We start from the raw sequence: 24,557 nt of genomic DNA on the forward strand, positions 1-24,557 counted from the left end.
TGGGGGGTCCTACACAAATCCCTGATACCTCACAGCTGAGGAACCACTGGGACACAACACTCAGACCCCAGGTATCCCAAATAATCACACTTCCCAGCCTCTCCTGTGCATTAGGGAAAGGCAGGGCGAGGAGGAAAGGGACAGGGATGGTGCATGCGAGGCTCGGCGTCAAACACAGAATCGCTCGGGGCGAGGGGACCCCTCCAAGGCAGGGTCACCTGGCGCAGGTGACACAGGAACCCCCGGTGGGGCTGGAATGTCCTCAGAGAGGGAGACTCCACAGTCCCCGGGCAGCCTGCTCCGTGCTCCGCCACTCGCCACGCCGAAGTTCCTCCTCGTGCCGAGGTGAAACTTTGCGTTTCGTTTGAAGGACACTGCTCCTCATCCTATCGCTGGGCACCCCTCAACAGAGCCCCGTCCTCTGACACCTCTTGGCGGTATTTGTGCACATTAATCTCGTTTTTCTCTTCTCCAGCCTAACCAGGCCCAGCTCCCGCAGTCTCTCCCCATCACAGAGATGCTCCAGACCCCTCAGCACCTTTGCTGCCTCCGCTGGACCCTCTCCTTGTCTTTCCTGCGCTCAGGAGCCCAGAACTGAACACAGCCTCCCGCCGGTGCCGTCGCACCGGGCCACGCGCCGACCTGCGGCCGCACCCTCCCTTAGCCACCGAGCAGCGGGCCCTGCAAGGGGACAGATCCCTCGGGGAAGGCGGCTGGCAGCGGGAGAATCCCGGGAATAGCGCCGGGAACAGCCCCGGCCGTGCCCGCCCGCGTCACTCACTGAGCCCCGCGCCGCTCCCGCCGCCGCTTCCCGCGCCCGCCCGCACCGAGGCGGAGCCGCGCATGCGGAGCCGCGGGCCCGCCCCGCTACAGCCGCTCCCCTCATGGCCGCTCCCCTCAGAGCTCCCGCCCCGCTACAGCCGCTCCCCTCATGGCCGCTCCCCTCATGGCCGCCCCTCAGCGCTCGCGCCCCTCATGGCCGCCCCTCAGAGCTCCCGCCCCGCTACAGCCGCTCCCCTCATGGCCGCCCCTCAGAGCTCCCGCCCCGCTACAGCCGCTCCCCTCATGGCCGCTCCCCTCAGAGCTCCCGCCCCGCTACAGCCGCTCCCCTCATGGCCGCTCCCCTCAGAGCCCCTGCCCCGCTACAGCCGCTCCCCTCATGGCCGCCCCTCAGAGCTCCCGCCCCGCTACAGCCGCTCCCCTCAGAGCTCCCGCCCCGCTACAGCCGCTCCCCTCATGGCCGCTCCCCTCACGGCCGCCCCTCAGCGCTCCCGCCCCGCTACAGCCGCTCCCCTCATGGCCGCTCCTCAGCGCTCCCGCCCCGCTACAGCCGCTCCCCTCAGAGCTCCTGCCCCGCTACAGCCGCTCCCCTCATGGCCGCTCCTCAGCGCTCCCGCCCCGCTACAGCCGCTCCCCTCATGGCCGCTCCCCTCACGGCCGCTCCCCTCATGGCCGCCCCTCAGCGCTCCCGCCCCTCATGGCCGCTCCCCTCACGGCCGCCCCTCAGCGCTCCCGCCCCGCGGGCTCTGCCCCGCCGCTCGGTGTTCGTAGCTCTGCGCCTTTGCGGGACACGTGCAGAAAGTCCAAGATTTGCTGGGAATTCTTGCTGCCCGTAAATTTGGGGGAGTTTCCTGATGTTTGCAAGAGCTGTTGGAAAGGGAGTGATTAGCAGGCAGTATGGATGTGGGCAGTGGGGCTGTGTAAAGCCAGGTCGTTTAGGGTGAAAGTCATAATCCGTCGTCTGGACAAATGAAAAGAATGAATTCTTATCTGCGATTGCGAAAAACATCTTGCACAGACGGAGCATATTTTATTTCAGCAGCTGCTTTTCATAAAGAAGTGTGGAAGTTGAGTGTGTTGGGGAGATGGTTTGTTTCTTTCCTGTGACACCACTGGTTAATCCAGTACTAATTCCTGTGAACAAATGCTATTTCTGTTATGTTGACACTCCTCTGTGTTCTCCTTTGCTGCAGATAAGGAAGAAGATGAGTAAACAGAAGGGTGACCCCACGAGCACTGTCGGAGTAGGAATTCCCAATTACATAAAGCTCTTCTAAGCTACTGGATTAATGCAAACATTGACAGGGTGAACAGGGGACAGATCCTGATGGGTCAAAACAAATACAGCATGAAGGAGAACAAGAAGATCCACGAGCAAAAAAAGTTGGTTTAAAAGCTGTAATTTATTAAATATATCACCTAACGTAGAATTAATCCAATTCTTCTGCCCTTGGACCGTGAGTGGTATTCTGGTTCTAGATAATTCTCTACATTTTAAAATGCTGCTGACTGTCTTCTGAAATGCATTCAAATATTTTTCCTAGAGGGAAAAAGTGTAATTATGTAACCTCTCCCTAATAAAGTTTTCTTAAAAGCAAAAAAAAAATAAAGAGTAAACAAACAATCCTGCAGACTGGAAATTCAATGAATATGTACTGAACTGAACCAGCAGTTCAAGTACTGCACAAAAATGAAAGAATTTGCTTCAAAATAGGTATTTCTGCCCAGTGATTTAAAATTGATGGATAGTTTTAATATTCAGCCTAAACTTCCTTGTGTCCCAGTTTTTTACATACAGAAATTGGAGATGTGTCGCATATAAAAAGCTTTTTTTCATGTTAAGAAGTTAATGATATCTAATTTCAGATGCGGATTTGTTTTGGACCAAGGCCTCAGTCATGTCCTCAGAAAGTTTTGATGCATTTCCAGAGAACTTCAGCACTAATTAACTTTTAGACCTTACAAAGTAATCTGTAATAATTATATTGGACAAGAAGCTGCATTATGAACCAGTAGGCACCATCTCTGGATAAATTCAAATTTGCAGGACATGCCTGTGAAAGATAAAGAAGTTTCATCTGATAATTTATTCTTGTCTGACACTTTCCAAGACTGCCTCAGAATTATTTTTTTAGAGCCTAAGAGCTCCCAGCTTTTTCTTTTTCTTTTTTGTGCTAATACTTTCCTTGTAACAGAACTATTTATATCTTGATTTTAGTGAAGAAAGTGGTGCATCAGCCATTCTGCTTTTCCATCCAAGTAAAGGATGAAGTAGCATCTCCAAGGAATGAGTATTGCTTTCTTCTGTAAAATACGTACTGAATTTGTGGTATAATAATAATAATAAAACATGAAAATATTTTATTTGGAAATTTACAAAGACTACATCTTTTAGTGCATCTTTCTGATGAAGGGAATTTGGCTGGTATATGTTTAATGGAGAACAGAAGAATTAAAATGCATTATCTACAATGTTTTGGGCAAGTAATTAGGACAACTTGCTGTTTGCTTGAGAGATAGAAACACGAAGCTTTGCAATTGATAGGCAGAATTGGCTCTACATTGCTAATAATGAGTAAATCTGGCAACCTTGGAAATGGCAATCCAAAACAAAATAACTAAGAGGGCGTAATTGACACATCTAGAGAAGAAAGTGATTGTATTGGTGATACAAAAATCACATATTTGAACAGCTTGAGGATTTCAGCCACTGGTAGTCTTTTTCATTAAGTAGAAAGTTTGGTAGGGTTTTATTCTAGTCCATATATTCTTGGGAAAGAACATATGTTTATGCATTGTGGTTTTGCTGTAGTTTCTCATTTACTATTGCTATTTTCTCTTAGCATGAAGTAATTTACATTTTCATATCTGGCCACAATCCGAGTTGGATCAAGCTCTTGAAACAGTAGCTGTTCATTGCATTTGGAGTGATGCTAAGGCAAAGTACATTTTGGGACAGCACTGGTGAAGGCTTGTGGTGTGAGCAGTGTAAAATGGACAGGCTGTACAGTTCCAGGTGAATGCCACTGTCACTTCCAGTGGCTCCATGAGGGACACGAGGCTCCTCCTGTACTAAACTTGTGAGGCTCTGCATTCCTTTTCTGTCCCCTTTCCAATGTTGATGTCTCCATTCTTTGCACAGCTTGTACTCCAGCTCCATGGGGCAGCAAGAGTCCTTGTATTTCTGTCACTCTGTATATTTCAAGGTCGTAAATCAGATTATGACCCCAAGCAGGATTTACTTCTGTGAAATTCATTATTGTGATTTCTGCTGATGTCCCCCAGCAGACTGGCTAGGATGGGTCACACGGGGACAAAGCCACCCACAAGTGAGTGAGCGCCTTGTTCCTTCTACAAGTATTGCACTTTATCGTTTACCTGCCTTCGGTGCAGATGCCACGAGGAGTGCGCACTGCCTGCAAGTGATAAACTGGGGCGGCAAGGGACAAACCGGGGCGGCAAGGGACAAACCGGGGCGGCAAGGGACAAACCGGGGCGGCAAGGCGGAGGGAGTCTCGGTTTCCCCGTTAGCGCAGGCAGAGGAAACGCGCTGTCGAGACGAGCTTCCCCTTTTTCTCGCGGTCACACTCTCGCTCTCCCAGCACTGCCCGCCCGTGAAACCAAAGGTCCCTCCGAGCCCCCGCGGTCCGTGCCCGGCGCTGCTCGCCGTGCCGCGCTGGCGAGCCCCCCGCCCGTGGCACCGCCCGGCGCTCCGCCGTGCCCGGGCGGTCCCGGGGCCGGGCTGCTACTCCAGGCAGTACGGTAGGCGCGGCCCGGCCCGCCCCGCCCCGCCCCGCGCCGCTCGGGCCGGGCTGTGCGGCCACGTCCCCGCTCGGGCCGGGCTCGGGCGATGCGGCCGGCGGGACGCGGCCGTGCGGCGCTGCTGGCCCGGCCGTGCCGCGGTGCGCACCCGGCCATGCGGCCGTGCTGAGCCGGCCATGCGGCGGCCCTGCAAGGTGGCGGCGGCCCTGCTGTGCCTGGCCGTGCTGCTGCTGCTCTATCTGCTGGCGGGCAGCGCGGCCCCGCCGCCCGCGCCCTCCGCGCCCGCCCGCCGCCCGCCGCGCCTCGGCCGGAGCCCCCCGAGGAGGAGCCCCGCGGGCGGCGGCAGCGCCAGCGCCAGGTAACGGGGGCGGCTCCGTGCCCCGGCCCCTGCCCGCGGGAATCCCCCCGCCGCTGTGCCCGTGCCCAGCCCCACGCGTGACCCGCCCGCCCCGCGCGTCCCCTCGGCGGTGCCGCTTTGGTGCCGGTGCGGCGGGCCCTTCCCTCTCGCAGATGTTCTTCCCCCGCTAGTGATCGGCGATGAGAGACGCTTGTGCAAACTGCTGAGGTTCGCAAGTACAAACTTTTCCCTGCGCGTTTCCCCTGGCAGCGTAGTTGCCAGAGGTGCCGCGAAGGGATTTTCCTGTGCCCGAGCGGGGGGGTTCCCTCCTCTGCGGGAGCAGCTTTTGAAATAGCGGCTTTTCCCTTAGTCCTGGCCTTGTTTCGGAGGCTGACGTGGGCAGGGTGGTGCTCGCTGTCCGTAGTGAGGGGCTGCTGTCACCTGGGGAGCTGCGCTTTGCGGGTTTGCCAGGGAAAAGGGAAGGCGGCTCCTCATTGCCGTGTGGTGCCACTGGGTTCCAAACTGCGGAGGCACTGGCAGATTTTAAGCTTTCGAGCTTTTTGTTTTGAATGTTTTTTTGATGTAAATTAATTCAGCAGAACTTTAAAGGTGTTTTAAATCGTGGTGTGGTGTGTTTCCTGTCCCAGCACCTTACAGGCAGGGTATTTTTAAAAAAACTAATTAGTTGAGAAAGGGCAGCTTTCAGTGGGTGGAGGACTTGTTTTCCCCTTTGCATTCCAATTATATTATGGCCAGTGTGACCTCATATATCTAATTAACTTGGTATGTCTTTGTGTCTCTGATTCATTATTTCACAGAGATGTTCTGAATGAAAGACTATTCCTGTTTCTTGAGCTCTTACTCCTTAACTTATTAAAGCAGTTGGTTTCTCCCCAGCATTGTTACCCCACTGAATGCAGGAGATGTTTTCTGGGGCTGAGACTGGGCCACGGACAGAATTTAAATGCTGGTATTAAAGCAGGATTATTTCCACTAGCAACTGTACCTCCTGAAGTCATTTTTCTTTAAGGCATATCTCTGTGATTATCATGGAAATCAAGAAGAACACTGAAGGAGGGAGCCCGGAAAGTGTGGAACTGCCAGAGAGTGTAAACAACCATTCCACTTCAAAGCGCTTTTCAGTGGCATCTTCATGTTTCACAATTTGACATTATCTAACTTTTTGATTATTTGTTGACTTTGCAAGTCCTTTTTACAAAGTCTGCAACACAACAGCAAAAAAAAAAAAAAAAAAGGAGGAATTTAGTATTCAAAGTGTGCATTTTCTTCAGAATTTTGTTTGTGCGGGTTTCCCTTGTCATCCTGCACCACTGGCCCCAGCAGGAGTTTGTATAACTGAAAAGCACAATTCTGTAGGTCCTGTTCAGCCATTTGCTGAAAGATTCTGTTACATTAGTTACTACTAAAATTTATTCAGGTGAGGGTATCCATAAAAAAAGAATTTTTGTGAGTAGGGTGTGACATAAGTGGTTCAAGTGGAGGTGATGCTTGCCGTGTTGGAAAGGCATCAGGTGTTGGGATCTGCTGGGCTTAAAAAGCCTGATCCAAGTTAAACTGAACGCACTGTGGGGGGTTTGAATTTGGACTGTAAGAAACAGGCCATGATTACCATTTTAGTTCCTCCTTATGAGCAAAGGAACATTATTTTTTATTTGATGCAAGGGATCCCACCTTATCTAACTGATTCATTTAGGATAATTACTAATCTGATTAGGACTGTAAGATCTTGTGAGGTGATCACAGTGTACATGAGACTGCAGAATTGATTAACAGAACTTCAGTGAAGTTCTGTCTGTGTGAATGTAAAACATTTAAATTCAGCTTTGTCAGGTTGGTTTGTCAGAGGATGCAAGATCTGAGCTCAGCTCAGAAACAGCTGTAACTTGGGATTTGTGTTTACTTCATGAGAATCAGCATCGTGCAGGGAGGAAGAATTGTATTTTGACTGGGATTTGTAATACTGCTTTCTGTTGTCCCATAATATCAGAAGACATCAGGTTTTAAGTTTTAAGAAGTGCAGAATTCTTTTAACAAAAGAAGCTATACATAAAGTTTAATGTAGCCATGTGTCATTAGCTGGCTGGTGCTTCACAAATGTTAGCAATGACATTCATGTGTCCTGCTTTGGTCATTAGATAATTTTGACAAATCTACGTAAGGTTCTGGTTTGCTTTGAAATTTGATTTTTCTTGGTGGTTTTACTGCTCATTCCTGTTGGAAGTAGCAAGTTCTATGCCTTCGGTAAGACTTTTTTATATGAAGAATTTTAAATACGTGCCAAACCCATGTGTGCAAAGTATCAAAAAGGAGGATTGTTTTACATTTGAAGGGCAGATGTGACCATGCTCTCTCTTAAACCAGCATGGCAAGGCAGGGGAAGTGAACCTTCACCAGCACATTTAGTTCCCTGAAAGTAACTTTTCCAATGCAAAACATCCCTTGCATGGCAATCTGTCAATACTTTTTCTTTCTGTGTGCGCAGCCTGTGTGCACACAAATACAAGTTTGGCTTGAGTTCAATAATAACATGCTGAAACCCCAAGTATTTCATACTTGTTTCATAAAGAACCCACTTCATAAAAGGAGAGAGAAACATCCATTCTGGTTTTGAGTGGCTTTTTTCCCTTTCTCTGAATGGTAGGAGAAGTTTGAAACTTCAACCATTTTTGGATTGACAGCAGCTCCTGTTGGTTTTGTGCAACTGCTGCAAAGCGAGAAAAGTTGACTTAAAAACATTTGTATTTCAAGAACAAAAACATTTGTATTTCAAAGTGTGCAAGAAAATGTGTTTCACATCATGGAGCTGTTGTTGGGACGTTGATGCAGGGGTGGCTGTCAGGGAAGGAGCCTGTTCAGTGAATCATGAGTTTTGATACAACGCCTAAATCTACCCTTGTTTGTGCTGCAAAAGTAAATGAGATCATAATGGGAAGAATGTTTCAAAAATCAACAACTATATTGCATTTTGGAAGCATCTGCATGTGTTATCTTTCAGGAATAAATTTGAAGGCTTGAATAGATTAGCAGGCTCTGTAATGAGGTGGGAATGCATTATTTTGAATGGATTTGGATTGATTTAGACAGGTTTTGGGTTAATTATGTTTGAGACACTGGCTGTGACTAATAAGAAAATTACATGTAATCTAAACTTTAAGACCTAGGAATGCACAATGTTGTGCTTGAGCACTCAGGCTGCTCCTGCTGTGTCAGTGCCTTTCTGAAGAAATTGTATTCAGTAAATAAAATACGAGGGAACAACTGGATGGGAGTTGCTCTGTATTGTTGGAAGGTCTTTGCTGTAAACATTTTATTGTGCTCCATTTTATGGAGTTCAGTCTTCAGCCACTCCGTGGGGATGTGTTCTGCAAGTATTTTGTGATGCTTTCTGGAGTGCTTAATCTTAGTTTGTGTATTTGTTCTTGTCAAACATATTAAACTTTAGGGCCCAGGTCTCTGCATTGCTTTCAGTGTGCTTAAACATTTAATTTAGGTTATAAAATCCAACTACAGAGTGTTCATAACAGACAAGTTGAACTACAAGGGAATGAATGAAAATGAATTGGCTAATGATAATAATTGCATTACTCTTTGGATCTTTGGGCTTTTTAATGTCTTGGGAGTGTTTTGAGGTGGGAAATTCTTAGAGCTGTAACAGCTGTTCCCATTCTACAGGTAGGACAACTTGGCTGTGTCCTGCACATCTTCAAGGGATGGCCTTCCATCCAGCTGTTGTTCCTCCCTGTCCTTTCCATTCTCCTTGCCCTGTATGGGGTGCATGCATGAACAGGGCAGGGAAGGGGAGCTGGGATGTTCTTTGCCATGTTTGCCCTCCAGGCAGTTTGACTTTGCCTCTTCTACATCTGCCCCTTCTCAGGCTTCTGGAGAATTGTTATTTTTTAAAGCCTAAGTTAAAATTGCAGTCAAATGCATCCTGCTGTGGCACTGTTATATCTCCCATTGCAGCTCACCTTTGTTTTCACTGTTCTCTAAGTTTCTTTATGTACTTACAAAGAAGATGTAAAATGTTTTGTCCCAAAATTCTTCTGTACCTCATTGCTACTTCTCTCACTGATCATTGCCCTCGGTGTTCCAGACTATGACTGATGTAGTTCAAACAGCTCCTTTTTCTGGGATGGTTATTCCAATTCAGGCCACTCCAGGCTCCTGAACCCCTGCAATGTTGGTAATTCCTCACCTCCAAGGCTCAGCTTTCTCCTCCATGGTGTCTATGTTGGATGTCTGTTGTTATCCCTACTCCCGTGGGCTTTCCAGGCATTCTGCTTTCACCAAGGATTGCTTCTGCTCAGTGTATCCTTTGGAAGTGTTGTCGACACATACTGGATTTTTCCCTGCAAAACAGCTGCATAATGCAGAGCTCACTGTGGCTAAACCTGCCCAGGAAAGCCGAGTGCCTTGGTGTGGAGTTTTGAAATGTTGCAATAGAAGTGCAGGGTTTAGTCCCTCTCCCAGTGAATTCCATTGCCAGAAACTACATCAAAGCAACTCCCAGGCTGTGCATGGCTTGATTTAGAGACTCAATTAAGGGGAAACATTACACAGATGGAGAGAAGGGGGAAAAGGTGATCTGTGGGAGCAGCTAATTATTCACTTCAATAATTCAGCGATTTTTACACTAATAGGTTGCAAAGTAAATACCACTTCACATAGATGTAATATTCCATTATTTATTCACTGATGAAATTGGGGGTTAATTAAGATTATAGCAGAAGATTTTAAACCCTTAATGAAACGTGTTGCTTTGTACAGTCAGTGAACTGCCAGTGCCTGGTGCTCCTTTACACAGAGGTGGGTTACTCTGAAGGGTAGAATGCTGCTGTTACACAGAGCAGCACTTCAGTGTCTGGAAAAAAATATTAACAGCTTAAAACTGTAATTTTTCTCCTTATTTAGAACTTCTGTTTGTAGCATCAACTCCAGTGATTAATTGTGTGTTGTGAGCAGGGCTGGGATTGATGTCCTCTGCTCAGAGATGTGTCCAGAGCAGGCAGTGGTCTATGATTTGCCTTTTGAACTCTCCAGGAATGATTACTGTGCCTGGGATTTAGTTGCTTGGTCAGCTCCATCCTGTGTGATGGAGGCTAAGTGCCATCTCTGTTGGAATGTGGATACACCATGATGCAAGCATTCCTCGAGGATGCAATTTTTACCTCCACACTAAACACAGAACCAAAAGACTGCTTTCAAAAGGTCTTCAACTCCCCAGGAGAAACTGATTTTTCTGGCTAGCAGGAAGCTTCATTGTGCCTCTTACTGTGTTCCCTGTATCTGGATGAAATGTATTTAAAGCCCACACAGGTGGGTGCTAAGTGAAAATCCCACAGTTTGGCCCTTGGAATACAGTCTGATTCATCTGGGATATGTGACTATATTTGTTTTCAAAAATCTCTATTTTAGCAAAATCTGATGGATTCCATGGGGTGAAATGGAGAACAGTCCTTTGAAACTCTGCCAGTACCTTCAGGCCAGGATTAAGGCATGCATCTTTAGTAGCAAAATTAATTAACTGTTAGAACAGTTTACATATGGATGCAGTGGGTTTTTTTAAAAAAAAGTATGGCTGACTTCTTCCAGTCTAGCCATTATGGGCTTGGAAATGAAGTTGCTGGATGCAGTTGTGTGATCTGCATTGTGTTAGAAAGCTGGCTGGGTAGCTGTAACTCTGTTCTGGCTTTGTGACCTCTGGGCTGGGGAAAGAGCTGTCATTTGCACAGAGCAAGGTGATCTCTGGTTTGAGGTGCTGTGAAATTAGCTTTATCTGTGTCTGTAGTGCAGCGATTTTTGCAAACCCAGAAATGCAGGAATAACAGAAAATAGCCTTTCTCTTTATGTTATAATTGTAACACTATTGATCTGTACCATGGACAGAAATTACCATGCTATTTGCTTCTTCTGTAAATATCTAACCACAAAAACACCTCCTGATCCCTTGCAAAATGATGAATAAAAAACAACCATGATGTGTGTTAATGAGGGATTCTCTTCATGTCTACCTCAGTAGTTTTATGTGCCTATCCTTGAATTTTCAGGAAGCCTGGAGAGCAGAAACATCCACAGGAGCCCTCATCCTTGCAGTGCATGCATCTGGCAGTGGTGGCATGTGGGGACCGGCTGGAGGAGACGCTGATCATGCTGAAATCGGCAGTTCTCTTCAGCAACAGGAGGCTCTGCTTCCACATCTTTGCCGAGGATTCCCTTAAGCCTGAATTTGAGACAAAGGTGAGTTTCTTTGTCATTTGGTAAATAAATAACTAATTGTAGTTATAAATAAATAAATAATAGTTAAAAGTTTTAAATCTCTGAGAAAAATTGCATTCACATCAACAAGTAGCAGCTGAGCACGTTGCTTACTGTACACACTTAAAAATTCCTTATGCGTGCATTTTTTTTACAAAAGCTCTGTAATGCGTAGTGTCTGATTTCCTCCCACCATGTCTTTCAGTTAAAGGAGTGGCCTTCCTCATATACTAAGAAGTTTGAGTCCAACATTTACCCAATAACCTTCTCAGTAGGAAATGCTCAGGAATGGAAAAAGTTATTCAAACCATGTGCTGCCCAGCGCCTGTTTCTTCCGGTAAGGCACCTGGATTTCTGAGTAGATTGCTTCAGGAAAAGGTTAATTCCACAGAAAGGAAGCTTTGCTGGTATAATACTAAAACCATTTTCAGGCTGAAACATCTGCTTAAAGATAATTTTAGTCTGTGCTTTAAGACACTGTAAAAAAAAAAAAAAAACCCACCACAGAAATTCAGCCTGGCTTTTTCCTGGCTAACAAAGGATGTGTGTTTCTGATTTGTCTCTTGTTCCATGAGTCTCTCAGGCTCTCCAGACTCTCCAGACTCCAGAGAGAATGTGAGAGCTCTCTCAAGGCAGATCTTTTGGGGTAGATGCTGCGTGCCTTTTGTAAATAACATTCTTTACAACGTGCCCGCTTTACCCACCATCTTCCTTTCCATGCTATCCCTTAAACTGATGCTCTCAGCATTCCCTTTTCCTTGAGTTTTACTTCTTTTTTCCAAGACTGTTAGAATTGCCCTTAAGGTAATAATTCCAGAGTGTTTGAAGTTGGATTTCATGAAAGAGCTTGGTCTATCCTGGGCTCTTCAAGTTCACTGAAAAGTTATATTATACTCCGTGTTGTAAACTTGGAGAGAAGAAGTGTTGATACCAATTTTGCATATCAGAAGTTGAAAGAACATTTGCATAAAGCAATTTCTGCGGAACTGAGAACATCTATCAAAAATATCTCGTGGGTTGCTGTTGATTGGGGTGACTCCAGTGAAGTGACAAGCTGTTCACATGATCCAGATTTCTTCATCGCTGTCTTAGGAAAAGTGGAGGGGGGACAAAGAAATGTTTCCCTCTCAGATGGAAGCAATCAGAGACAGCTGCATGTCCAGATCCATAGCCTGTGAATACATATGTGAGAAAATATGTGCTGTCAGCAGTTCTGCTGATCTGCCATTTAGGGGTGGACTATCAACAGCACAAAGGCCAGATGGGCTGGAAGTAACTCCAACTGCAGCAGGGATCCTCTCTCCCCTGAGTAAATATTTGTATCACCTGGAAGATAATCCCTAAGCTGAGTTTGTTCCATACAGAGTGTCAGGTTGTCCTGGGTAAACGGAAATCTCTGTTCTTCTGGGATACTTTCTGTCATTTTGGGTGACTAATCACAGGAATGCCTTAACTTTTATTTCTCTTCACTGTTCTGATGACAGAAGGGGGTTATGCATTCATGCTGACTCCTTCAGGCCGGGCAGTGCTTTTACTGAAGTTCTTCGGTAACTTTTTTAAGGAATGTTAGACTGTTGCTTGCTGTGTTAGCAGAATGAGGGGGCAGCTGTAGAAGTTTGTTTCTCTAGGGGCAGTTGCAAAATGCTGTGTGTGGTCAGGCAGAGTTTTATGGCTTTGTGTAGGAGGGGCTGTCCAAGAGGAGTTGCAGCTGACACGGAGTTGATGTGGGTATAATAAACAAGCTGTCATCATAGCTGAGGTGGCAAATGTGCTTGGGGACCCTCAAGGTTTGGTGCTCCAGTTCACAGACGGGCACAACCTTAGGCTGTTTCTGGGTAATTCCAGCCATTACTTCGGTTTTTTGGTGTTTGATAACTGGGTTCTGAAATCCCACTTGAACTGTAAGCACACAGTGGGAGCAGAGGGTTCCAAGTGTTCACTAGTTCACTATTTAGAGAACTAGTTTGACATTTTAATAAATGCCAGCAGAATATCAGGTTATTTTTTTCCATCCTGCTCTGTACTGAGCACTTTTCCCTGCAGCAGCATGAAATGTGCCTGGATTTAGGGAGGACCCCAGGAGAGCAGTAGTTATCAACTGCTTAGCTCTCAGTTGTGCAAATTGTCTTGCTCCTGATAATGCTAAGCCCGAGTGGAATGCGAGTCTTTGATTCACAAGTGCCTTTCCTGCCAAAGAAATCTCCTCTGCAGCACCAGCAGGCGTGTGAAAGTGGACAGGAGGGTCTGAGGAATGTGTTCAGGGAAAATTGGGTAAGAACCTTTCAGTGATTCTACCCAGTGGTGAAAGTAGAGCTGTGGGATGTGACCCTGCAATTTGGAGTACCGAACTGTTCTGTCCTGGGCAACAGGTTGAAGTGCACATTCCCAACTTGTTGACTCTACCCGGAATGCCAAAATATAAAGGGAGACTGTACAGCATCCTGCATTTTTCAGAGGCATTCTGAGACATCTGATTTGCCACTTAGATGCAGGGGACATAGATGGAGCCTCTGTGTGATACCACAAGTCAATCTCTTGCTGCACTCTGCTGCAACAAAACCATCCAGGGCATTTGTAGAGACACAGGGAGAAAGATGTAGATCTTTTTGTAAGCACAGGGTGACACTTTAACATTAAACTAGGAGGGCAGTGCTCTCAGCAGGCGCTGGGAACTGGTTTGTGCTCCTGACACGGGTGTTAGGACAGCAGGTGAGGAGCATCCTCTGGTCCCAGGGATGTTGGTCCCTCAGGGCTGGTTGCAGCTGTCTCTGTGCTGCTCTTCTGGAGCTGCCAAAACAATCAGCTAAAATATCCTGAAATGCCTAAGGGATTTTTGGATGATTTTTGGATGAACATTCAGAGCCCTTCTCAAACACTTAATCTACTTAAGAGCTTTTAAGATAGACGAGCAATATCCCTGTATTACAGCTTTCCTCTTGAGGGATGCTCAAGTATCCAGCCCAGTGGGAATAGATGCCAGGGCCTTAGCTAGACAAAAATCTCTGCTGTAACTTGAGTTAGTCTCTTACTACAATGAGGTTTAGTAACTCGACTTCGTGGCACTGTTACTCTAGCATTAAGCTTAGTGATTTGTCCCTAATTTTGGATGAAGCTGTGCTAAGATGCCACATGAGCCCTCACAAACCTTTAGGTAGCTTCACAGTACACCAGTGTGTGTTTACTCAGGAGTGTGTTATTCTTTGCCAACCTTGCTAACACAGGGAGAATCTATGGAGACAGAAATTGTGAAATCAAATTACAGATAATTGAGCATTTAAGTGAAGTGCCAGGCTAAATATAGCCAGTTCCATGCAGAACTTTCTGACAGATTTACTAAGAATATGCTATATTGCTGCAAAAAAAAAAAAAAAAACACGCTTTTAAGCTGTAAGTGCCTGCAGAGCAAGGGGAAGAAACAAGCCATGTTTCTGGCCATCCCTTTCCAAAATCCCAGGCTGTCAGGTGTGTCTGCACGGTTTGTGTGAGCTCAGACCTCCAGACACAGCCTGGCAAAGCTCCTGCTCTAGGTCACTGTGTGTCACTTCTAACCTGCACTGCAAGTTCCTGCTCTGGGAGGAACTCCTACAGCTGCAGTTGGTGAAATTAAATCCCCCCCTTCCCAAGGCACAGCCAGGAGAGATGTGAGCAATTCAAACTGACATCTGCAGCTTTTAAACGAGTCTTAGCACTCAACATGTGAAAGTGGGAAGGCCTTAAAGGAGGTAGCACAGCTCTTTTTTTAGCCACTCGGGTGTCATTGCAGGACAACGCCTTGGACATAGGAGAGAGGAAGAATCTTTAAACCAGCAGAAAGGAGAGCATGTGACTCCTAAGAGGTGGAATACAAGGTGGGGTCGGGTGCTGGTAGGCACTGCACAAAGAACTGAAATACCTGCTTGGATCTGTAGGAAAATGGTAGCAGTCCATAGACTTCCACATATTTAAATTTATTTGTGTATTGAAAGCTGCTGAAAGAATGTTTTTCTGCTGGAAGAAGCAGTGGTCAGGCTGTCACTTATGCTTGGGAGGGCTGAGGAGGGTCTGTAGGTACCTGTTAAACTTCCCCCTCAACTGGGGTAAGTTTTTCCTGCTGAAAATGCTTCAGTTTGCCTTTTTACCAGGGCCCCCTTAGACAAAAATCTTAGATGGTCTGCCGTGTGCTCTGGATCCACAGGCAAAGTCTGCTCTGCTTGTATTCCAGTGTTACCTCCTATCTCAGACTAAATCTGGGGGTGATTTTTCTTTTTTAAATGTATTTTGATTTTATGTGACTTCACATAGCAGGTCCCTATGAATCAGGGATCCTAGGTGCTGCCGAATAATTAATACACAATACCCAGGACATCCTTAAGCTGAAAACCTTTCTTCCTTTCAGACTGTCTTTCTTCTATTGATTTATTCTTACAGTAGCTGTCTTTTTTATTGCTTTGGTTTTTAATACTGGGCTTGAGAATACTTAACATCTGCAAATATTTACTGTGAGCTCTTAGTGTATTACTGAACAATTTTTGTCACTTTCTGATACCTCCACATGCTGGCTTGTGGGGTTTTTGTGGGGAAATGCTCTATTGCTATAATCTTCCATCCAGCAGAGTGGCCTGGACTGTGTTGAATGTGTTTACTTAGAGTTCGTTGTAAGCCTAACTTCTGTTTAAAATGCAGAGACAGTTCCTTCTCCTGCTTGCCCTGTTCTGTAGGAAGAACATGTAGTTATCCTGTCAGAAATACAGGTCAGGGATTTGTTAAACTTGACTAAATGTCAGTCTGAATCTCAATGTGTTGAGTCAGGTGAAAAATCTCATTTAAGTCTTTACTCACGGATTTGGTATCTTAGTGGATTCCTGTTGAGCATGCTTAGAGGTGATATTTTTCACCCATCAATCCTAATGTTGTTCACTCTTATTTCACAGGTAATCCTCAGTCACAATACATTAGAATTTATGTAAAACTCAGTTTCTTTGGTAGAATTTCTTTTAACCTGCATAAATAGAAGAGTTTGTCATTAATGTCATTGCAGTTGGATGAGAGAGTGATTGTTGTGTTCCACGTGGTGAAAATCCAAAGCCTTTTGGGTTTGCTTTTCAAAGAAAGAGAGAGAAGTAAATAGGGGTTTTGGCTAGACCAAAGTAAGAAAACTTCAGTACTTCAGGAAATTCTGGACAGTTTTAGCAAATAATGAAGAAGAGCAGCAAAAATGCAGTTGGAACTGGTGGTCAGCTCTAGGTAATGATGTTTTTTACTCTACAAAGACTTGAAGCAGCAGGTCATTTGTCCCACCGTGGATATTAATGAAGGAGTGTGTAAGGATTTGGGCAGCCACAAGGGGGAATATGGTCAGCAGGAACTGCTGAAATACCCTGGCTCTAATCTGCAGTTTACACCCTTCTGACCTGACCAACTTTACTGTGGTTATTCCTCGTGCAGAATCTGGTAACAGAGCTCAGAATACAGCCTGGTATGTTTTAATGTGACTTTTACAACTTTTAATGTGACTTTAACAACCAAATTTCGTTCTCAGGAGGATGCACATATGTTGGTGGTCAATGGGGTTGTCTTAATTAATGTGAAACAGTTGTATATATTAATAATATATGAAGGTAAGTCTAAATATTCTGGTCTCCTGGGTTACCCTTTCTGCCAGTGGAGATCTTGAAAATAGCTCTGTAAATATATTTTATTTACATGTAATTTCTGAACAGGTACTAAGTAGTCCTTGCAGGTATTTCTGGGAGCTCAGTGAATTGCTGCTTCATAAGAAGGGTAATCCAACCTCAGTGCTCTGGTAGCTGCTTTATTGTGCAGTTCAAAAAAAACCCCACAGCAAACAACAAGCCAATAATCTGATAACTGTTGTTCCTCTGTGTAATTACATACACCTGATCAATCAATAACCTCTTCCAAATGGTCAGTTTAAAGTAAAAGTCCCTTTTGCCAATAACCCTGTGTTTGTTGTCGCTCTGATTTGTTTTTCATCCTGCTGTGCAAACCCCAAAGGTGATTTTAAAGGATGTGGATTCCCTGCTTTACGTGGACACTGACGTGCTGTTCCTGAGGCCCATCGATGACATCTGGCACCTCCTGAGAGAGTTCAACTCCACCCAGCTGGCTGCCATGGCCCCCGAGCACGAGATCCCCAAGATTGGCTGGTACAGCCGCTTCGCCCGGCACCCCTATTACGGCACCACCGGCGTCAACTCCGGGGTGATGCTGATGAATTTGACACGGATCCGCAGCACCCACTTCAAGGTGGGAGCAAGTGCAGCTGGTGCAGAAACTCGGGATTGGTGTGTTTTTCACATCTTGGAAAGCTCAGTGTAGAATTGCATGAAGCTCGTAATACAAAGAATCAGGGAAATGTGGAATGTGTATAATTGGATACCAAAAGCTGTTGTGAATGTGATTATTAAAATAAATGAAACTTCCTCAGCGTTGGAGCAGTGAGAGATTGCAGCTGAAGGAGGCTGGTAGCAGTGTTAAAAATGGCTTCCCCAACTTACATTTCCCTAAAAGGATACATGAAAGAACAAACTCAAGGATCTTCAGTGCAGTTGCTGTATTGTTTTTAAAATTGGAAAACTAGGTGTGAACACCCTGAGAAATTGGTGATTTTTGCATCTGTTGTGAATAGACTTTTGCATCCTGCTGCAGATAAGTGACTCTGTGAACTGGTGTAAGTGAGAAGGGAATGTTTTCACAGCAGGGCCGTGTTGTTCAGCACATATTCTGTTATCACTAAAACTTTGCTTGCCCCAAGGGGTTCCTCAAGCAATGCCAGGGGTTTCCCACATTGTTACAGGAACAGCTGGAGGGAAGAAACTCCAAACATTGCTCTTACTACCATAATTCCCAGGGGGGATGATCTCTGGTCTGTAATTGTCCTTGCTTTTATACCTTGATTTTCACCTTGTCCCTGCATTTTCCACTTTTTCACTATTTTCCCCTCCTGTTACTTGGAATAGGAAGATTGTGAATAGCAGGAGCTGACATCAGAGCTGGGCCCAGGAGACCTTGTTTTCCTGTTTAGATAAACACAGTGAGTTCTGCTGTTACAGCCCTGTCCAGGTCCAACGTTTCCTGGCAGTTCTTCAGTTTTCACCTGGGTGTCCAACATGGCTTAGCAGAACTTAGAGATTTGAGTGTGCCCACTCTGGGTTAGATACCACAGCAATGATCATGATATTAATCCCTTGCTTCTGTTTTCCTGCCCTGCAGAACAGCTTGATACCAGGTGGCTTGACTTGGGAGGAAATGTTATATCCATTATACCAGAAGTACAAAAATTACATCACGTGGGGAGACCAGGATTTGCTAAATATAATTTTTTACTTTAACCCAGGTAAGGAACGATTCTTGGAGTCTTCATTATCTGCATTGGGAAAATATCTTGAACTTGATTTTTTTAACTGCTATTTGTTATTTATAATATGCATAAATACTCTGGTATGGAGTTCCTGTGTAACTACATCCTCAAAGAATTTATAACCTATGAAAATATTTCTGACATTGCTGCAGGTAATGGGGCTTGGACTTGGTTCCATTGAATATATAAACCTGTTTTCTTGAGATTTGAGAAAATAATGAGGTGTAAAAGTAAAGATGAAGTGAAGGGAGGAAGTTCATGTCATGCATGTCCTTCAGGGTGTCACTGGACCAGGGTGTAGCTGCAAAAATGTTTTTGTTTCAGATATTTATCTGAATGTAAAAGTGCCAAACTTTCTGCAAAGCTAAGCTCCATTTTTCTGAAATTCAGCTGACTTGTGATACTTATGCAAATCAGTAACAAAGCTAATATAGACAGAAAGTGGACACAGCCATTGGAATATCTGATCTAAAGCAGCTTCCAGCCCCTGAGCTGTGTGACACGGCCTCAGCAGGCACCAGATGATGCCATGGAAGTCCTGCTGCTGAGAAATGCAGGGATTTAAACACTGGAGCATAGCACACACTTCCCAGAGAAGCTGAGCACCTCAATTCTTGCTTCTACATGGATGCTGAGTATCCGTCCCTACTGCTTCTCCTGGTTTCCTGTGTGACCTTGTCACCTTAACTTATCCTAAGACTAAACCAAGTTTGGAATTCTCTTTATTTATTCTGCTCCCTTTTCTTCCTGAGGAGTCACAGGGCAGGTAATTGGATATACCCAAATCCAGGCAAACTGCTGGAGTGAGGAAAAGCAAAGCAAAAAGCAAACATCTGTTTACTGCAGACAGATGTCAAACGTCAGTGTCCCTGGTACAGCACAGATTACCCCCAGTCTAGGAAAAATAGAGTGGGAATTAATTTCCAAAAAGAAACAAATGTTACAGGAGTATGGTCTCCTGGAGAAAAAAAATATGGAGCCAGATCAGATGTGAAGTCAGACACAAGCTGTTCACTGAAGTGTGCAGGAAAAAAACAAAGGTTGCAAAAATACTTCAATATTGTGATGAGTGTTCTCTATCAAAGCTACGTGTGGAGACCCTTCTGCACCACAGTCTGTCCTTTCCTCAGAACTGGTAAAAATTTTTTTATGAATTGCAGAATATCAGACTGCTCAAGAAAAGAAAAAGAAAGAACTGTGTACCATTAGCACAGAAAACTGGATTTTTTGGGATCTTAAGCTCTAGGTTGTTGAGACTGGCTGGGGAGGGAATTGGCCAAGACTGCTGCAGGTGCCTTTTTATAGATGTGAGTTAAAACCCCAGAGAACTCTGTTCCTGGGTCTGAGGAGCTGCTCCCTTTGCCCATCTCCAAAGACTGCTCTCCCTTTCTGGAGAACTCTGCTGGAGAGGCCTTAAGGGAAGAAAAGTTCAGAAAGTTTTTCTTCTGCTTTTCAAGAACCACACTAGACCAGCTGCAGGCTTCCCGGGAAGCTGGGAAAGGCCAAGGGAAGAATTCAATCTTCAGTGCTTCTGCCATGTCCTGCTGGCACCAGCCGTGATTCATTGTTCCCCAGGGCCAAGGCAGAAAGGTTGCAGGGACTGGAGTGATTTATGACAAGCAGATTGCAAGCACTGTGTGTGTGGAGTTTAAAAAAAATCACCAGGAGAAAGGGAGTTATGAGCCCTTCTGAGAAATTAGGCTCATCTCTAAATAACCTAGACCTGTGAAATTAATGGCTGATGACTCTTTGGAGGGCTGTGGATAAAATACACCACCCCTTATGCTCTGCTGTGTAACAAATTGTCAAGGCCTCTGTGACAGCTTCAGCAGCAAACACTGGATACACTTTGCAAGTTTTCCCTTGCTGGCTTCGGGAGGAGTCTGGATTGTTCATAACCCCACTGCTGTGTGTGCTTCCCCAGTCGCTCCTGTCACTCCAGAAAGTCCTTCCTATGGCAGAGGGTGCTGGACACTGCCACCTGATGTGTACTCTCTGCTTTGATTCTTCCACTTCAGCTTTCTGAAGGGCTCCCCTGGCTTGTGTTGGGTCCCAGATTTTGTGCTGTCCTGTGTTTTACTGTGACACGAAATAACTCACACACGGACGCCAGATGCAAAAGAGGGAAGAAAAGAACTAAAAGAGTGATTTTTATTTTCTGACTCTGCAGTATTTAGAATCTCGAAAGTGACAGTGGACTGGAGGGTGAAATTTCCACCTCTCCAGCCACACTGGTCAAACCAACAGCCCATCAATTCTCTCCACCCACAAAGAAGAATGCAAAACAATCATTATTTACATAAACATGCGTGAAAACTCTAGTAAAAATATGTAAACATCAGAAAGCATAAAGAACTTTTAGAAAAACTTTAAAACTCTCAAAAAACCAAAACAAGCTGTCTCTTCAGGACCAGCAGCTGAGGAGTGTAGTCACCCATGAAGGAAGGTGTCTCTGTTGGGGATACTTGCAAAAGATGTGACTGAGCATTCCCCGATCATCGGTCCCAGGCTGGTTTAATTTGTTGTATCTCTTGTCTGACGTGTCTCTTCTCCTTCCCTGTGCCCTGCTGGCGTGGGCAGAGTGTCTGTACGTGTTCCCCTGCCAGTGGAACTACCGGCCCGACCACTGCATGTACGGCAGCAACTGCAGGGGGGCGGAGGAGGAGGGGGTCTCCATCCTGCACGGCAACAGAGGCGTCTACCACGACGACAAGCAGCCCACCTTCAAGGCCCTCTACGAGGTGATCCGGGATGTAAGTGCCACTCCTTGTGCCCCGGGGTGGGTTCACTCACGCTGCTCTGCCAGCCGTCAGGCTGTGTAGTTGTGTTTGGGTAAAACCCACCAGACACAAATGAACATGGTTGCTTTGGCTTCTCATGCATTTGAGGTGGTTTAAACGTTTCTCCTGTGTATTATAGTAATCAGAAAGGCTGATAAATTGCTTTTCTGTAATACTGAAGGTAGAAAAAAGATGCTGGAGTGGAGTTTCTCATGCTGGGGCTGCAGCTCTGGTCCATAAATTCCCAGGGAAAGCTTGTCCTCCCTGAGCACCTCAAGCGTCCAGGCACACGGAGGGCAGAAGCTTGTCCCTAGGCACAGGTTGGGATGTGGTGTGTGTACAGCTCTGCTTGCCAAAACTCCTGTTTCCTTACAATATCCTTACATTAATAAGATTCCTGTCAATGCACACTCTCAGGCAGGCAGGGTGTGAAGTGATGGGGTTGGTGACACTCAGCAGGTGAGGGACAAGGCATTCCCTACCAATGGAAGGTTTTCTCTTACAGAAACTTATAAAATGCCCTTTCACAACTAGTGAAAACTAAAAATTCTTTTTTGTTTCTTTTCCTTAGTTTCCATTTGAAGACAATCTCTTCCAGTCATTGTACTATCCTCTGCAGTCGAGGTTTCTGGATACAGTGCACACTTTATGTGGGAGAATTCCACAAGTATTTTTGAAGCAAATTGAGAAAACAATGAAGAAGGTGTATGAAAATCGTGTCATTGTGTACTTGGGGGCCAACCACAGATACTAACTGTAGCTCTTTTACACAGAAGTTACAAGTCTTGTACTCCATTTCATGAAGGATATAAATGAAGAATATGAACTCTTACTGAAACACCAAATTCAAATATTTCTTTTTCCAATTTTCTAATAACCCTTGAAATTACAAAAATCAGGGAATCCTTGAAGCCTACTGAGATTGTTGCTGAGAATAGCAAGAAAATCTTTTCCTTGTGGAGTACAGTTGTGGCCTGCCTCTCCAGTCCCTTACAGTTTAAGAATGTATTCTCTGGCTTGGTAATTTGAATTGCATTAGGCACAGTCCGAGACTATTGTCAGTGAAGAGTACAAACCCAGGCACTGTTGATCCATCCTCCTCTTTAAGTGCCATTCCCTGCACAGTAACAGCAGTATTCCTCTGCCAGACAGTTTTCCATCCCTGCCTTGGGGGATGGCCAGTGCTGCCCCTGACTCCCCTCTCCTGCATGGAAGTGTATTTCTGCCAGGCACTTCCATTTTTGGGATCAACAGAATTCTAGAATGGTTTGGGTTGGAAGGGACCATCATGGATACCTTGTTCCACACCCTGCCATGGGCAGGGACACCTTCCTCTAGGCCAGGTTACTCCAGCCCTGTCCAAGCTGGCCTTGAACACTTCTGGGGATGGGAAATTGAGACCTTTATGCTGGGATCAAAATGAATAGCCTCAAAGTGGAAGAGGACACAAAATGGCTTTGATGTTTATTTAAAATACTTAATTTAGCTTAAATTTCCAAGGTATGATCATCATGTGGTGATATGCACAAAGAGCTTATTTAAATTGCAGTAGCTGAAAGATGCTTGGGACCATTCCCTGGGGAACTGGAAGTGATAGCTTCAGATAGCTACAGAGCAGCTATCCAAGAGCAGACTCACTCCTAAAGAGCAGTGATCCAAGAGCAGACTCCCAGAGGGCATTTTCTAGGTGCAAGCCCTATGGGTGTGTGTAGGAGTGCTTCAAGGAAGCAGCAGAGAAAATGATGTTACTTTTCAAGTCTGTTGGGCAGAAGACATCAGCTATTACTCGGAACTGCTCATTTTTGTATCTAACAGGCAAAGTAGGAGCAGGGTGAGATAATGGAGCCTTCCCCTAATGAAGGGAAAACTGGCACAGATGGGATACTCTGTACATGTATCATATATTTATTTGTTAGAGAGAAATGCTTGGGGACTGTGGATGAGGGAAGGGATATGTTCCCAAAGTTAAAATAGGATTTCTGAGCAATTGCAGTTTTGGGCATTTTCCCCTATCCAGTCAGGACTAATTCAGGATTTCATAAGAAAACACCAAGGAGTCTCCCTTTTGTCTCACACATTTCTCTCTCCTTGTGTGGCAGTTCCTGAGAGGAGGGAAGACACGACATTGGTGCCATCCCAGGCTGCCAGATAAGAGCCTGTGCACGGGATGGAGTTCCAGCAAGCTTTTCCCAAGCCCTGGAGTGCGAGTGTCTGTGACACAGCCTGGCAGAGAGCAGGGCTGCAGGCAGATGAGCAGGGGAGCAGTGGGACAGGGGCTTGGAGTAAGGGACAGCAGAACTGCAGGACCTCACAGTGTAACAGGAACAGAAACCTTGTCTGCACCTCTGCTGCAAATCGTAATCACAGCTTGGTTAAACAACGTGTTCTGACTCCAGCCCTTATCTCACAGTGTTTGCCACCTGAGTGTAAATTGAGTGAAGGACAGAGGCAGCTCGACTGTTGTGATTGAAAGCCTGGGACCCAGAAAATCACTTAAACTTGAGCAGAGATGCTTTTCCAACTTGCCTTAGGATTTTCAAAAATGTTGAAAAATTGGCAACTGAAACTTCACCTGAAGTTTCAGTTGCCAGTTTTTAAACAAGAGTACATTTCTACCTACTGAGAGAAGTTTGAAATGTAACTCAAATGAGTAGTGAAGATTTCAGAAGCAGAAGGCAGAGAAAAGAAGGTAAAGCTGCTGATTTAAAAAGTTTAAAATAGTGCATGACAGGTAAACCTTTAGGCCTGCAATTCTGAGAGCTTGTATAAAGTATTAGCTTGCTTTTGGTCTTTATTTTCAAGGTCTAACGAAGCTGCTGGAGCTGCATGCTGGGCAGGCCGAATTCCTGATTTCCATGGTGTCTCCAAGGCACAAACAGCTGCAGAGCAAAGTCTTGCTGCCCAGACAGCTGCAGCCCCAGTGCTGAGGCTCTGGAGTTTCAGAGGCTGTGGTTGTGTAAGCTGTGATTCAGCAGAACCCTGCAACTACGGGCACATTCAGATGAAGGAGTGGAATTCATTACAAAACAAAGGCATTATTGCATATGAACTGATAAGAGATTAAAGCAATGCTTTTCATGTTCACAGGCGGTGCTACATTTTGTTTAGGAAGAACTGAGTTGTGTTCTCAACAGCTATTAAATATATGAAGTACTTGCTTTAACATGAAGACTCTTGTTAATGTAATATCAGCTGGCAGGAAGAATGGGGGAGGTTCCCCCCTGCTGGGCTTTTTCTGAGGAAAAAAGCAATAATTTGAGCT

General features: G+C 45.5%; 2 protein-coding genes and 1 long non-coding RNA gene across 4 annotated transcripts in view; 2 read left to right on the forward strand and 1 right to left on the reverse strand.

Moving 5' to 3' along the window:
- Positions 1-775, reverse strand: part of SHQ1 (SHQ1, H/ACA ribonucleoprotein assembly factor) — a 38,542-nt gene extending 37,767 nt beyond the window's left edge. The window contains exon 1 of one of the 2 annotated variants that reach the window (XM_068202301.1): positions 643-775. The gene's annotated coding sequence lies outside the window, so the exon portion shown is untranslated. Of the gene's footprint in view, positions 1-218; positions 262-642 lie in introns of those variants that run through there. The other variant, XM_068202303.1, reaches the window with a different exon arrangement.
- Positions 776-1,495: 720 nt separating this feature from the next.
- Positions 1,496-2,210, forward strand: LOC137480873 (uncharacterized). Its single transcript, XR_011003142.1, has 2 exons — positions 1,496-1,612; positions 1,974-2,210. It is a non-coding gene; the product is annotated as an uncharacterized lncRNA (long non-coding RNA).
- Positions 2,211-4,661: 2,451 nt separating this feature from the next.
- GXYLT2 (glucoside xylosyltransferase 2) lies at positions 4,662-22,108 on the forward strand. Its single transcript, XM_068202295.1, has 7 exons — positions 4,662-4,900; positions 10,948-11,137; positions 11,361-11,492; positions 17,150-17,401; positions 18,368-18,491; positions 21,096-21,268; positions 21,867-22,108. Exons 1-7 carry the CDS (start codon positions 4,719-4,721, stop codon positions 22,047-22,049), a joined length of 1,236 nt encoding a protein of 411 aa, XP_068058396.1. The 5' UTR covers positions 4,662-4,718; the 3' UTR covers positions 22,050-22,108.
- Positions 22,109-24,557: the final 2,449 nt, after the last annotated feature.

This window comes from Anomalospiza imberbis, chromosome 11, assembly GCF_031753505.1.
Source record: "Anomalospiza imberbis isolate Cuckoo-Finch-1a 21T00152 chromosome 11, ASM3175350v1, whole genome shotgun sequence".
In the NCBI taxonomy this organism is placed as follows: Eukaryota; Metazoa; Chordata; class Aves; order Passeriformes; family Viduidae; genus Anomalospiza; species Anomalospiza imberbis.